The sequence below is a fragment of the Ursus arctos genome, unplaced genomic scaffold (genome assembly GCF_023065955.2).
Source record: "Ursus arctos isolate Adak ecotype North America unplaced genomic scaffold, UrsArc2.0 scaffold_37, whole genome shotgun sequence".
NCBI classification, from domain to species: domain Eukaryota; kingdom Metazoa; phylum Chordata; class Mammalia; order Carnivora; family Ursidae; genus Ursus; species Ursus arctos.
This window is the reverse complement of record NW_026623053.1, coordinates 4108862-4124104: the sequence shown is the minus strand read 5'-3', so window position 1 is coordinate 4124104 and position 15243 is coordinate 4108862. Positions and strand designations below refer to the sequence as shown.

Sequence of the window (15243 nt, the reverse complement as noted above, 5' to 3'; positions counted from 1 at the left end):
GTGCCTGTTTGTTTGCAGGTGTTTCTTACCCTTTGAAAATGTGTGACCTAGCTGTAAATTATTTTACTTTTTTTCATTTCCCCATCTGTGTAGTAAGAATGATAATAGAAAAATTACCAGTTAAATGGCTATGTAAGTCTGTCACCATTCTGTAAATATTCTGATGAAATTCCTATCTTTCATAACTAGTGATAAAACTCTTTGTAATTGCTGTAGAACTATTCAAAACAGTAATATAACGCAACAGCTGTCCAAGTTGATGTTTTGCATTATGAGTGAAGTAGCTCATGTATTTCAGTTATTCCAGTACATGTTAGACAAAGTTACATCTCTTCTTTTCTTTGGCTTATGGTCCTTTTTCTTCTAGGCTATGAGAAATATAATACTATGAGGGCGGACCCAGCCCTATGCTTTCTGGAAAAGGCTGGTCGACCAGATGACAAAGCCATTGCAGCAGAACATCGAGTGTTGGATAATTTCTCTGACATAGTAGAAGGGTAAGCATTGGTGTTTAGTTCTCTTGAAGTTCTGGCTCTACCCCTTGAAAGCTCTTAGTTGCTTGTGCAAAGAGAAAACATAATTCTGGCCTTGACTGAACCCATTGGTATTCCTAATGGTGGTTATACTCGATAAATTCTTAACAAAGAGTGGAACCAGCAGAAAAGACTCCATAAATAGGCTAAAACCACACATTTGCCATAAGATGCAACCAAGGGTGAAAATTAATGTTACTCCCAAATGGCTTCTTTGATGTTCTATTCAGTTGTTTTTGGTCTTTCTTTCTTTCTTTCTTTTCTTTCTTTCTTTCTTTCCTTTCTTTTCTTTTTCTTTTCTTTTCTTTTCCTTTCTTTTCTTTTCTTTTCTTTTCGATCAGTTTTTGATCACTTTTCTTTTCCTTTCCTTTCCTTTTCTTTTCTTTCTTTCAATGCTTTTCTGTACAGCCACAGTAGCTGAAAGGACAACTTAACTGGTTGTCTTGAAAGATAATAGCCATGCAGCTCTCCTATGCCACTTAAGTGGTAGAGCCTCAGGAGATTTTAGCCCTGATTTATCGTCTCCTAATGGTGCCTGACACATACAGGCATATACTCTGTCTGGATACATGCCTCGATGATGAGTTGCCATGCTAATACTGAGTCACCAGGTAGGGCAGTGTTGCCCTAGTTTGGGTGCCAGTGAGTTTAACAAAACTTCTCACATGGAGACCTGAGGGGCATGTGAAATATTTGGCTTAATTCATGAATACCCATGCACTCTTCTGCAGTCCAGAGATTTCTCTTTGATGATCACAACCTTAGTTTGCTCAGTGCAGGACCCTCAAAGGAGATTGGGTCAGTTAATTCATCACAAATCATTTATTTTGTTACCCTTCTACTCAAGAGAGCAAAGTAAAACAAGCAAACATGGAGTATTTAAATGTAACAATAAAAGTAAATAGGAAGGAGGAGAAGAATGGGTAAACAATGAAAAGGGCTATCAAGAGAAAAGACGTATGTTGGCCAAAGTATTTCGTTTCAGATTCAAGCAATTTAGAATGGCACTTTGTCGGTTTCTCCCCATTCTTCATCCTGTTGGATACGCTACCTAACTTGCTTGGAGCTTAGCACCTGGCCTGCCATTCGTTTGAGCATGAAGGAAAACCCCGGTTCCATGCTGGATTGTATGTTTGGCCAGGTCTTCATCCTAAATTCCTCTTAGTGAAAGAAGATACATTCTTGTGTTTTTTTTCATGCCTTTGGATAATTTTAGGGTTGACTTTGATAAGGATTGTGAAGATCCTGAATATAAACCACTCCAGGGTCCCCCGAAGGACCAAGATGATGAGGTGAGGAATTCTCATTTGAGTGTAGCTTTTCTCTATTACTAAATAGTTAAGTATGTTCCCATTCCCTGGATTCTGAGGTATATTGATCACTTTATAATACAAAACAGAAAGTAACTACTACTTGAGAATATAAAGTATTAATGGAAAGGATTGTAACACCAGCTGGGGGAGACCAGGGATGGCTTTGTGGAGGAGGTGGGACCAAGCTGGATATTGAAGTATATTATTTGACTGCTAAATTCCTGAGTCCCTTCATTTTCAAGCCATTAACAGCAAGTGATTTTTTTCGGGTTCTACTTTCTTATTCCTTTTGTTGGTTGCTTCCATTTTTTTGTAAGGGTTCATTAGAAATTTTTCTTTATCCTTTTGGTGCCATAGAAGGTCACACGTAAGAGTGATTTCAGAGTGCCAACTTTTCCCCCTTTCTCTCCCCCCGCCTCCATCCGTTGGGGTGGATCTCCTTCTCTAGGGTGATCCCTTGATGATGATGGATGAGGAGATCTCAGTGATTGATGGAGATGAAGGTAAATTTCTAGGTCAACTAGCACAGTTTTGTGTGGGGTGGTGGGTTGGGCAATTATTAACTGAATTCTGTCCTATCCTGGGATTTCTGAGACCTTTGCTTTTGGGTGGGTTGAAATACTGGTGTTCTCTCTACTACCTTTCCTGTACTTCCTATTCATTCTGCTTTGCTTCCCATAGCCCAGGTGACCCAGCAGCCAGGCCATCTCTTCTGGCCTCCAGGCTCTGCTCTGACAGCTAGGCTTCGCCGCCTAGTAACAGCTTATCAGCGCAGCTACAAGAGAGAACAGATGAAGATAGAGGCTGCAGAACGAGGGGACCGGAGACGGCGGCGTTGTGAGGCAGCCTTCAAGCTAAAAGAAATTGCACGGCGGGAGAAACAGCAACGGTAAAGTGTGGCTGGGAATTTGGGCTGAGCTGTAAGCTTGCCTTCCTATATTGAAGGGTGTGTGTCTTATATTGAAAAGCGTCTTAGGCAGGATTTATTTGGAATTTCCTACAGAGGGACCATCTTTTTGCCTTTAGTTGTTACTCCTCTACGACAAGAAACCTCACTTGTGTGCATAACCACAACTCCTGGGAAGGTCTGTCCTGTGGCCATTCTCATTGAGTTATTTGCTCACATATTTTTTCCCTTAGCTTGCTATTCTTAAATTCTTACATGTTTATAGGTTACCTCTTAACTACCTCTTCTGCTGTCTTCTGGGCATTTTTTGTTTTGTTTTGTTTTGGGTTTTTTGCCCCTACTTTCAATTTTTTTGTTTATTCAGGTATAGTAAACCACAATAAGAAGTAACCAGTTTCCCTGTGTTTTTCTGATCACCGCTGCCTGATTCCTTTTCCCTTTAGATGGACAAGGCGTGAACAAACTGATTTCTATCGCGTAGTGTCTACCTTTGGTGTGGAGTATGACCCTGATACCATGCAGTTCCATTGGGATCGTTTCCGTACTTTTGCCCGACTAGACAAAAAAACAGACGAAAGCCTTACCAAGTACTTCCATGGCTTTGTGGCCATGTGTCGCCAAGTGTGCCGCCTTCCCCCAGCAGCTGGAGATGGTAAGCAAGACTGGAGAGTCTTGGATGAGTGGGCATGGATGGCAGCGGAACTAACGTGGTTCATTTCTCCTCCCACCCCTATCTCTTGTAGAGCCCCCGGACCCTAATCTGTTCATTGAGCCCATCACTGAGGAGAGGGCCTCACGGACTCTCTACCGTATTGAATTGCTTCGGCGCTTACGGGAACAAGTTTTATGCCATCCCCTTCTAGAAGATCGGCTGGCCTTATGTCAGCCTCCAGGTCCTGAATTGCCTAAATGGTGGGAGCCAGTTCGGCATGATGGGGAGCTTCTGCGAGGGGCAGCCCGCCATGGGGTGAGCCAAACAGACTGCAACATCATGCAGGACCCAGACTTCTCTTTTCTGGCTGCCCGTATGAATTATATGCAGAACCATCAGGCAGGAGCACCAGCTCCATCCCTGTCACGCTGCTCTACGCCACTGCTACACCAGCAGTATACCTCGCGCACTGCCTCACCACTGCCCCTGCGCCCAGATGCTCCTGTTGAAAAGCCACCCGAGGAGACAGCTGCCCAGGTCCCCAGTCTGGAGAGTCTGACTTTAAAACTAGAGCATGAGGTGGTGGCCAGGAGCCGACCAACCCCACAAGACTATGAGATGCGAGTAGCCCCCCCTGATACTACCCCTCTGGTATCCCGGAATGTTCCACCAGTCAAACTGGAGGATGAGGATGATTCAGACTCTGAACTGGACTTGAGCAAGCTGTCACCATCATCTTCTTCTTCCTCATCCTCATCCAGCTCCAGCTCCAGCACTGATGAGAGTGAGGACGAGAAGGAAGAAAAGCTAAGTGAGTGCATGTGACAGGCTGTTGGCCCTTTTCCCTATTTCCACCCGCCCCCCCCCAGCTCTTTCCCTTCTTTTCTAAATGCATCCTCTGGGAGAGATATGGATTTCGATTTGATAAAACTGAAAGAGATCTGTTATTCTTTGGGCCTTTATTTAAAGCCCATATAATTCCGTTTATGTATAACTTCATTCTTCTGTCTTTGCTCACATTCTGTATGATCTCTAGCTGCTGACCGTCCCCGCTCGAAGCTCTATGATGAAGAGAGCCTTCTGTCCCTCACTATGTCCCAAGATGGATTTCCAAATGAAGATGGAGAACAAATGACCCCTGAGCTGCTGCTGCTACAAGAAAGACAAAGAGCTTCTGAGTGGCCCAAGGTAATAGCCTCATTCCTGGACATATATTCTAAAAATATATTGGAACAAAAGCCGGGAACAAGGAACAGATAGTTCTGTTTTTTGTTTTTTTTTTTTTAATTATATTTAGTGCCACATGTATTTTCATGAAACTCTTCCCAGGTGACTTAGGGATCTGATACTATTACCTACCTCCTTCTGCCTTATGATTTTTACCCATCGTGCTAATGATGGCGCTTCTGTTTGTCACAGAATCACATAGCTGGTACTCAGGCCCTAAAACCAGTATTGATTTCTTTTCCCCCCACTCAGGATCGTATCCTTATAAACCGTATTGACCTCGTCTGCCAGGCTGTACTCTCAGGGAAGTGGCCTTCTAGCCGCCGGAGCCAGGAAATGGTAACAGGAGGAATTTTGGGGCCAGGCAACCACTTGCTAGATAGTCCTTCATTGACTCCAGGAGAATATGGTGACTCTCCAGTCCCCACACCACGAAGTAGCAGCGCAGCTTCCATGGCAGAGGAGGAAGTGTCCGCAGTCACCACAGCAGCAGCTCAGTTCACGAAACTTCGCAGAGGCATGGATGAAAAGGAGTTTACAGTTCAGATCAAAGATGTAAGCTCAGCATTTAGGCACTGGGAAGTGGGGAGGGAGACTGGAGTTTTGCTAACTACTTCACTAAGGGGATAGTAAACTTGTTTGGTTAGCTAACTTTAAAAATCGGAGGGGAATTGGGGTGCCTGGCTGGCTCAGTAGAGCATGCAACCCTTGATCTCAGGGTTGTAAGTTTGAGCCCCCGTTGGGTGTAGAGATGACGTAAAATCTTTTTAAAATAAATAAGTAAAAATAAAAATGAGAGGGGAGCAAAATTAGAGTTCACAAAGCTCCATTGAGGGAAAAATATTTTTGAAAGGAATTTAATTGATATAAGGCTTCTTTTGGGTGGCTTGTTTCTAGATCCTAGAAACCTAATTTTTAAAGATTGAAATCAAATTGTGGGAAAGCTGTTAAAATAACGCCTAAGTATTATGGGCCTTATTAAGTTAAAAATAAGAAGTCATTCTTGGTGAAATTAAATCAGTGTTGTTTATTTTATAGATGGGAAATTTTATTTTTCCTGATCATCTTCCCTATTGAAATCCTATTAGCTGGTCCTTAAGTACTCAACAGGAGAATTTGCTTTGTCTTTCTCTCTCTCTCCCTCTTTTTTTTTTTTTTTTTTAAAGTAGGCTCCACACCCAGCATGGAGCCCAGCACAGGACTTGATCTCACAACCCTGAGATCAAGACCTGATCTGAGATCAAGAGTTGGATACTTAACTGACTGAGCCACCCAGGCACCCCAAGAAAAATTTCTTAAACTAGTGTGTGATAGGAATTATCAGGATTTTGCCCCTGTGATGAGTTGCCATGCTAATATTGAGACACCAGGTATGGGGTGTTGTTGAGATAAATTCTTCTCTTACATCTGCCTGTGGGGCACTAGGTCAAGAAACGAAATCTTTCTGTGGAAAAAGTATATAAGTTTAGATGCATTTCTAATTTCTACCCTTTAGTCAGATGGCCTTCCTTCTCATCATTGAGCCAGAGGATGACCCTTACCCTAAGATCCCCAAAGCTTAATATTTACTTTAAAAATGTGTACCATATGACATCTTGGGTGGGTGGGTTGTCTTCTTAGGAGGAAGGATTGAAGTTAACATTCCAGAAGCACAAGTTGATGGCTAATGGAGTAATGGGAGATGGACATCCTCTGTTTCATAAGAAGAAGGGAAACAGAAAGAAGCTAGTCGAGGTGAGTGGGAGAGAGTCTTTAACATGATGATTAGGTTTTTTATTCTTACTAATTGATGAAGGCAGTTGGGATTAAGGGACTAGAAGATACTAGAATTATTTTATGGCTACCATTGGCTCTGCTCCCCCTCCCTCCCTGCCCCAAAGAAGAGTATGTGCTCATGGGGGTGGATTCTGGGTTTGCAGCTGGAGGTGGAGTGCATGGAAGAGCCTAATCACCTTGATGTGGACCTGGAGACCCGGATCCCTGTCATCAATAAGGTGGATGGTACTTTGCTGGTGGGTGAGGATGCCCCTCGCCGGGCTGAACTGGAGATGTGGTTACAGGGTCATCCAGAGTTTGCTGTCGATCCCCGATTTCTAGCGGTGAGTGGCAGTTCCATCCAGCAAGATTTAAAGTCATTCCCTTGGTATTTAAGCTGCGTGAGAGGGAGGAAGCATGCCATAGTATGTCTTTTTTTTTTTTTTGTATGTGCCTGTATAATAATACCCAGGCTTAATAACTCACGAGTTGTTGTGAGGATCAAAATAAAATAATGTTAAAGAACTTACTAAACTAAATACTAGGTAAAAATTTATTATGAAACTATTATATAATGACCTAATTGTGGGGGGGAATGACAGTTTTCCACTAGGACTAATCCTTTATTTATCCATGCAATAAGCATTTGTTGTCAGACTAGACACTAGTACCTTAATAATTACTCCAGAGAGATTTTTATTCCTCTAGGATAACTGATACTTTTCTATTTCAGTATATGGAGGATCGCAGAAAACAGAAGTGGCAGAGATGTAAAAAAAATAATAAGGCAGAATTGAACTGTTTGGGAATGGAACCAGTACCAACGGCTAACTCTAGGAATGGGAAAAAGGTGAGTTAGACTGAGGCATTACCACTCTGATCCCACATTAACTGTGAATTCCATTAAATTACTGGAAATGTAATTTCGTGTTCTGTTACTTACCTTTTTTCTAGTGTATGAAAAAGTGTATCTTCAGTCCACCAATCAGGACACTGGAGTAATTTTATTGGTATTTTTATAGTCCTTGGCATCGTCATCTGTAGAGGAGCATAAAATTCTAAAAAAAGTAACTTTAGCACTTTACTTTAAGCATATTAAAACATAAGGATTAGTAAGATGTGTTGGAGCAATCAAGGCCTTCTGCTCTTCTTCTGACTGACTAAGGGATTTTTGGCAAATCCTTTAACCTTTTCAGTTTGCACATCCTGAAAAGTTAAGGGTATAGGAGCGGATAATCGCTTAAAAGTTTTATGATTCTGTACATTTTGCAAGTGACATGGGGCCTACCAAGGACAATAGTCATAGTGTTTCCCAACATGGAGGAAGTTGAGAATCACTGATAATAACACCAGTAACAGCTAAAGGACAGGAAAACATGTTTTATAATAGCAACTTCGGTTATTCCATTATTTTTAAATGTACTAAGGCTTTTATCCCAGTTATAGGCCATTTGGTAGATGAGGTACCCATAATCCTGTGCACCAAAATCTGACTAAAAGTTTCTCTTTGCTATGTTTGCCATAGTTTGGTCAGTAGTTGTCTTTTTTAAACATATTAAATCATGGCTTGTTTGGTAAGCAGTCATTTAAAATGATTAGCACTTATCATCCCCCATTGGATCTTTTATGTACATCTTTTTAAAAATTTTATATACATCTTTATACATATATGTAATATGTATATAAAAGCACATGGTGTGTCTTTTAACAAAATTAATTTCCAAATAAACAGTATATATCTTCTGCATTTAACAAATTGAGATTGTTACTTTGCACATTATAGTTATTTGTGAGGTGCATTTATGATGCTTATTTATTGTTTTTACATTGGTGAAAGTGGTTTCATATAAAATTGTTACCATAGAAGAATATTTTAACTTTTCCTCATAGCTTCCATGGGACCAAGAGTATAATAAGCAGAGTGGTTGATACGGGAGGCTGATGGCTGGAAGGCTGGTACCTTCTATGTCTTGAATTTAACATTATAGAGCAGCCTATAAAAAAGGCTTTTCCTCTAGTATTACCTATTTTTCCTTCAAGTATTTTGCAACTTCTTTATAGTTAGTTGATAAATCTAAGAAAGGAAAGATCCTAGGGGGTCTCAGAAAATCATAATATGACTAGTACAGAATTCTTCTTCTTCTTCTTTTTTTTTTTTAAGAATTTATTTGTTTGGGAGAGAGGGAGCCTGGTAGCTGGAGGAGGAACAGAGGGGGAAAGCATCTCAAGCAGACTCATTGTGGGGCTCGATCTCACGTCCCCGAGATCACAGCCTGAGCCAAAACCGAGAGTCGGATACTTGACTGACTGTACCACCCAGGCGCCCCAGTATAGAATTCTTAATGCAGACAGAATTAATGGTGTATTATTACTGGTACATGCAGAAGTTTAGGTGCTATTACCGTTATGTTTTAAAAGTCTACACAAATACAGTGTATTGAGATGTTTATTTTTCCAAATCAGAAAGGTATATTCCCATGTCAGGTGTTAGGCTCAGATTGGTAAATACAGTCCAGAGACACAGATACCAAATGTCTGAGTTTAATGCCAGTGTACCCAGTATTATACTTAGGTCCAGCAAAGCAGAGGCACTAGAAGTAATAAGTCCAGCTTCAGTGTATTTAGTCAAAATTTATAGTCAGAATATCCAGCGGTGTCTGGCTGGCTCAGTTGGTTAAATGTCCAACTCTTGATTTCAGCTCAGGTCATGATCTCAGGGTCATGAGATCGAGCCCTGTATTGTGCTCACACTGGATGTGGAGCCTGCTTGAGATTCTCTCTCTCTCCCTTTGCCCCTTCCTGCCCATTTGGATTCTCTCTGTCTCTAAAAAATAAAAATAAAAAAATTTACAGTTAGAACATCTAGAAGAAGCAACTTAAAATTCAGCAGATGTTTTTTTATCAATGTGAAAACACTTTATTAAGTTTTGTGAGGAGCTACCCACAATCTTTCTGTTGTTCTAGACATCCAGAAAGAAGTCTTAACCTGACCTGTCTTTAGTTTCTCATACTCTCCTGTGCTAACGAGTAATAGTTTTGTAAATGTCAATATAGTTGTGCTGCACTTCACATGGTAAGATCATGTGAACAGCCTGCCATCAGTAAAGTATACTGTGCAAATACTGACTCATTCACTAGCTTACTCAGTCTCCTCGTTAACAAAGGTAAGCATCTGTGAAATGGCTGGATGGAGTAAAGGTACAATGTAGTCATGGAAAAAAGCAAAACTCTGGTTCACGTAAGTGTCAGTATCAATTTCTCCATTTTAGCTTTAGCACTGGAATGCTTCCAGCAGCTACGTCCAGCATCTCCTCCTGTTACCATCTAGCCTCATCTGACTATGCTTGCTTTGTCCCTCCTAAAGATATTCAGTAAAAGCACTTGCAAGCTAGGACTCTGTTGACTTCTAGTTTGCTTTTTTCCTTTCTTTGTTTTTACTATCTTCTCCTTCCTCCTAGGGTCACCATGCTGAAACTGTGTTCAACCGGGTTTTGCCAGGGCCTATTACACCAGACAGCAGCAAGAAGCGGGCCCGTAGGATGCGGCCAGACCTTTCAAAGATGATGGCCCTGATGCAGGGTGGAGGCACTGGGTCCCTATCTCTGCATAGTACCTTCCAGCACAGCAGTAGTGGCCTGCAGTCTGTGTCTTCCCTGGGTCACAGCAGTGCCGCTTCTGCTGCTTTGCCTTTTATGCCGTTTGTGATGGGTGGTGCGGCATCGTCCCCTCATGTAGACTCCAGCACCATGCTTCATCACCACCACCACCCCCACCCCCACCATCACCACCATCACCATCCAGGCCTGAGAGCCACTGGCTACCCTTCTTCACCAGCCACTACCACCTCTGGTACTGCCTTGAGGTTGCCACCACTGCAACCTGAGGAGGACGAGGACGATGAGGATGAAGATGATGATGATGATTTATCTCAGGGCTACGATAGCTCAGAAAGGGACTTCTCACTCATTGATGATCCTATGATGCCAGCCAACTCAGACTCAAGCGAAGATGCTGATGACTGAAGCCCCAGCATGGTCCGCATTGCTTGGGTGGCTGCTGTATTTTCAATTACTCTGGCCCTTGGACTATGGAAAAGTGGGAGGGGCAGGGGAGATGTGGGGAAACCCAGGACTCCAGGAGGTGAAAAGGAAAAAAGAAAACTTGTACCTGATTGCTTCCAAATTTGAGAGGTTTGGGTGGGCAGGGGGAACTCCTAAAATAATACATGACCACTTCCTCATTTCTGGGGAAGGAAAGGAGACTAGAGCAGCTGATGTGCTCACCCCTCCCTAAACCCCTCCATTAACCACAGACTATGTAGCGCTGGCCCTAGCCTCTGGCAGAGCCTGTTCCTGGCCGAACTGTGGATACAGCTGGAGGGTCAGGAACTGTTCCCTTCCTTCCCCTTGGCATTAATAAATTTAAGTTAATCCTTTTCCACTCTTCCCTTGTTCTATATTTGCTAAAACCCAATATAAATGTTAATTTTGAATTCATGATGGGTAATTTCAGTACCACTTTCCTAAAGTTCATTATTGTAAATGCAGTCACCTTGGATAGGACAGACAAGTCATCTGTACTCCATTAAAGGGTATACTTAAGTGTAGTCGATCCAGCTTGCTAAAGGCAAAGGAATTGTTTAATAATTGTTGGGTAGGCAAATACTCCAGATTCAAGCTCCCAAGTTCTTGGAAGAAATGACAACGAAGAATTTATTCAAGGAACCATGTACATTTTGTTTGGAATTAACTGAAGCCGTAAGAATGGTATCACTTCATGAACTGTGACAAGGGAAGAGGCTGACTGGAAGGAACGTTGTCAAGACTTGGGCCGGGTGTGTGGGGGGGGTGCAGATTGGGTTGTGTGAAGCCCCTCAAGCCGTTTGTTTCCTAAGACTTCCCCTGCCATCCCAGCGCTCAGATGAAGCCTGGGCATTTTAGTTCCCTTTCTGAGGCAGAGTTTTGTCGGGAGGGGGGACTTTTTCTCCCTGGTTAGTGCTCTCTCTATCCTCTCTACCAAGGATCCTTCCAGTCCTGGAGCAGCGGAGGCTTTTACCTCCCCACCATTTAGGAGGGGTACGCACCCAAAGTTCCCACTCGCATCCCACGCGAGATCCCGCTCTTTCCGCTTCCCCTTCATCTGTCGGTGGGTGGGGCCGTTGCAGCGGCGCGCGGCAGCTTGTGTGGGGCGGGGCAGGCACGGCAGGCCTCCCGCCTCCTTCGCGGTGCCCAGCCGCCCCTGCCTGAGCTCCTGGAAACCGCAGCGGGGCTGAGACTAAGGGCGGGGCGGAGCGTCACGTGATGACGTCGCCCCGCGTGCGGCTGTTGCTAAGTTGACAAGAAAACCCCGCGAAAATCTAGACTCCTTTTGTGTTGCACATTTTGTTGATTTGCCACTGTCTTTCTTCCCCTCCTCTCCCTAACCTCCGGAGAAAGAGTTAAAAAAAAAAAAATTCCAAGCGCTGTCTGCACCCGGAAGCGGAAAGGGCATCTTTGAGGTCGATACTTCCGGGTCACTGGGAGAGTGCGGGATTCCGGGGCCGAGAGCGGGTGGCGGATCCGGGACCTCGCGTGATTCTCGGAACCCGAGCAGAAGCAGCGTCTGTGGCTATGGCTGTGACTCTGGACAAAGACGCTTATTACCGGCGAGTGAAGAGACTGTACAGCAATTGGCGGGTGAGATAGATCCCGTAATTTTCCCTAGGGACCCCCCCTCTGCCATCCCATAATAACCCCTTTTCTCGGCGCCCTTTTTTCCTTTTCCGTCGGGAATTCCCGGGTTCAGTGTCGCGCCCCTTCAGTTGCTGCAGCACCGTTCACCGCAGGCCGCCCCCAGCGCCGCCCCGGAACAGGGAATCCCCCGCAATCACCCTGCCCTGCGGCCACCACCATCTTCCCCGCGTGCTGGCCCCCGTCATGCATAACAGCCTCCTCTCATAGTCTCTTCCCGCCCTAGAAGAGGCATCTTCCTTCCCTCCCACTCCGTGATCACGTCTTGCTGCCCCCCTCCTGCAGTGTTCATACACACCCACGCACTCGCTCTGTCCTTCCAGAACCAGAGTATTGCGCCCCAGGTCCCGCCAGAATTACAACCTTCTTCGTAAAGGGTGGATGGAGGGGCTGGTAGGATGTGAATCGGGCTTTTCGTGTTTATCGTTTGCGGGGCTTTTGCTGGAGTTAAAAAAAAGAAGTACTAATCACGCGCAACCGTCTCATGTTCTAGGCCCTGCCATGGGTAACACAGAAACCTAATGCTGAAAACCTGCAAGCTTTAGTAATGCAAAAACGATCCTAAAACCGCATTAGTTTTCCTCCTTGGTAGAGTATCCGGGGCACGTGTTGAGAAAAAGAGCTGTTGCAGTCCCCAGTGTTTTAAAGATTGGGTAATTTTGCCGCTTGAAAAACGTTCACAGTTAAAATTTATTTTTATGATAGTAATTTATCAATTCATATATTTGATTGCATCCTGTGGTGCAAGCTGAGCTGTCTAGCTTAAGTCTGGCCTCTGAACTCTGTCATCCAGGGAAACTAAAACTAATAAAGACTTTTTAAAACCTGAAAAACGTCCTGACAAAAATGATCAGTTCTGATTTCAGCACTGTAAATTGCCTTTCAAAGAGATCCTCTACTAAAAACCAAGCTATTAAAATTGGTGAGTTCCCTGCGATTCATATTAAAGGCTCATGTGTCTGTTTCATCTTTTGAAGATAAATGCATTAGATAATTGAAAATAAAATGGATTCTTTTTTGCGTTTTATGAAAGGGAAAAATGACGTTTTATGAGACAAATACCGAACGTAAGTTTTAATTTAAAAATTTTGTATTGGTTAATTTCTAACGAATGTTTCACAGTTGCTTTCACTGTTACATTTTTAAATATTAACACAGTCCACGTTACAAAAACTCTTTCTAAAAGCCGCAGTATTTTCTAGAGGTTAGGAAGTAGAAATGTGCAGTCATCAGAAGCCCTCTCTTCCACCCCTCGACCCCGAAATTACACACCCTTGATGTGGAGGTTATTTCTAGTCACGGTGATTCAGAGTTTATCAAGTTATTCTTCATCTTCTCTAGACCATTCACAAAAGCTAAGATTAATTTAGAGCTCAGAGTTCCGTTACATGATAGACGAATGCAAAACATGAGACTAGGAAAAACTTGAGGCCCAAAGACAGATTAGCAAACTTAATATTAAATGACAATCTTTAAATCCAGGAAAGTTAAATTATTGGCCCTAATTTTTTGTTTCTCAAAAATCATTAAAATTTATCTTGGCCCTCCTGCTTACATCATTTGAAGAAGTATGTTAGATGTTAATGATGTTTGAGTTATGAGCGAGATCCATATAAAATGTACTCACTAGCAAAATTTGTGGCTAATAATTATGAAATCTTACTTGAGTAAACTTTCTGCTTTCTTGTAACTGTAAATTTTAATAACTATGCCCAGAACCTACCTGTAGGATTCCTTTCTGCACGCACAGCCTTTCCAGGTTAGAGTACTTTCATTCTCATCTGCTTAAGCATAGATCATGGTTGTCTGGGGTGTGGGGTAAATTCTGTTTGCTTAATTCTCTTAGCTGTAACAGAAAGATAGTGAAATATATAGGTGCATAATACAGTTATTTTTTACACTTTTCCCCTTTTTTTTTTTAATAAGAAAACTAACATTGAGGGGCTCCTGGGTGGCATAGCGGTTAAGCGTCTGCCTTCGGCTCAGGGCGTGATCCCGGCGTTATGGGATCGAGTCCCACATCGGGCTCCTCCGCTAGGAGCCTGCTTCTTCCTCTCCCACTCCCCCTGCTTGTGTTCCCTCTCTCGCTGGCTGTCTCTATCTCTGTCAAATAAATAAATAAAGTCAAAAAAAAAAAAAGAAGAAAAAGAAAACTAACATTGAGATGAGGGAGTTACTTGAAGTTAACTATGTAAGTCCCAAGCTTTGTATTGTCAGCACCCATCTTCAGAGAGCTATCCATTATGACAAAAATTGACAAACTAGAAAATTAGTTGCGTGCCATATCTACTTTTTAGTTTTAGATGCCTTCACGCAGAAGGTTTCAGAACTGTGTGGCCGTGTGTGGTAGCTCCAGCTCTTCAGCCACATAGAGTAGAAGAAAGCTAACCTGGTTTTGTTTTTAAAATACAAACAGGAGTTAATGTGACTCCTAATCTCACTTATCTGCAAATTGAGTTTGGGTTAGACACACATTGTGAGACTATTACCAGTAAGATATTTCTTTTTTCTTTTTCTTTCTTTCTTTTTTTTTTTTTTTTAAAGATTTTACTTATTTGAGAGAGCGCACATGGGCATGAATGAGGGGAGAGGGCAGGGAGAATCTCTGACTCCATGCCCAGCGTGGAGCCCACCTCCTGGCTCAGTCTCACAACCCTGAGATGATGACCTGAGCCAGAACTAAGTGGGACGCTTACCTGACTGAGCCGCCAGGCGTCCCAGTAAAATATTATTTCTTAATTACAATTTTCATAACTTGCGGCCTTCAAATAGCTGTAGCATCACATACTTCTGTTTGAGTAGAAATTTCTGAAACATCAACGAGAAATAGTGTCATTTGAGAGATGGGAAAAAAGGCTCAGTCAAAAATCAGATCTCCGAAGTGACTAGAACTTATTACTGTTTTATGACTGTACTTGGATGTTTGAGTCTGGTCCATTCCTGCCTCTAATTTTTTAAATTAGAACTGAGCAGAAAGGGTTTGCAGCACCTGTCTATTTCTGTGGTAGGAAACTCCAGGTGGTAGTGGGCCATGAGAGTGGGCTGTGGGCCTCTCCTCTGGTCCCTTAACTGGATCCTTATTCAGGGCCCCCAGCCTTTTCAGCATCGTGATAATTTTTAACCCGGT

The 15243-nt window shown here is 43.0% G+C and overlaps 2 protein-coding genes, 1 long non-coding RNA gene and 2 other non-coding genes across 15 annotated transcripts in view; 4 read left to right on the top strand and 1 right to left on the bottom strand.

Annotated features, from left to right (window-relative positions):
* CHD8 (chromodomain helicase DNA binding protein 8) overlaps positions 1-10822 on the top strand; it is a 59157-nt gene extending 48335 nt beyond the window's left edge. For 7 of the 11 annotated variants that reach the window (XM_026489929.4, XM_048217777.2, XM_026489933.4 and 4 more), the window contains exons 27-38: positions 368-497; positions 1750-1825; positions 2295-2349; positions 2528-2735; positions 3197-3405; positions 3497-4216; positions 4442-4593; positions 4885-5187; positions 6253-6366; positions 6552-6731; positions 7121-7237; positions 9846-10822. In XM_026489929.4, coding sequence (XP_026345714.1) covers positions 368-497; positions 1750-1825; positions 2295-2349; positions 2528-2735; positions 3197-3405; positions 3497-4216; positions 4442-4593; positions 4885-5187; positions 6253-6366; positions 6552-6731; positions 7121-7237; positions 9846-10409 — 2828 coding nt within the window. In that variant the 3' untranslated portion in view covers positions 10410-10822. The remainder of the gene's footprint in view (positions 1-367; positions 498-1749; positions 1826-2294; positions 2350-2527; positions 2736-3196; positions 3406-3496; positions 4217-4441; positions 4594-4884; positions 5188-6252; positions 6367-6551; positions 6732-7120; positions 7238-9845) is intronic. The other 4 variants (XM_048217775.2, XM_026489932.4, XM_048217776.2 and 1 more) reach the window with 1 other exon arrangement.
* LOC113248501 (small nucleolar RNA U6-53/MBII-28) lies at positions 1106-1215 on the top strand. The gene has a single exon (XR_003313520.1). It is a non-coding gene; the product is annotated as a small nucleolar RNA U6-53/MBII-28 (small nucleolar RNA).
* On the bottom strand, positions 5055-11823 carry LOC113248474 (uncharacterized). Its single transcript, XR_003313515.4, has 4 exons — positions 11471-11823; positions 7331-7425; positions 6585-6784; positions 5055-5139 (listed from the first exon to the last, which is right to left on the bottom strand). It is a non-coding gene; the product is annotated as an uncharacterized LOC113248474 (long non-coding RNA).
* Positions 5964-6052, top strand: LOC113248503 (small nucleolar RNA U6-53/MBII-28). The gene has a single exon (XR_003313521.1). It is a non-coding gene; the product is annotated as a small nucleolar RNA U6-53/MBII-28 (small nucleolar RNA).
* SUPT16H (SPT16 homolog, facilitates chromatin remodeling subunit) overlaps positions 11708-15243 on the top strand; it is a 36645-nt gene continuing 33109 nt past the window's right edge. The window contains exon 1 of the mRNA XM_026489935.4: positions 11708-12062. Within this exon, the coding sequence (XP_026345720.1) occupies positions 11997-12062 (66 nt within the window). The 5' untranslated portion in view covers positions 11708-11996. The remainder of the gene's footprint in view (positions 12063-15243) is intronic.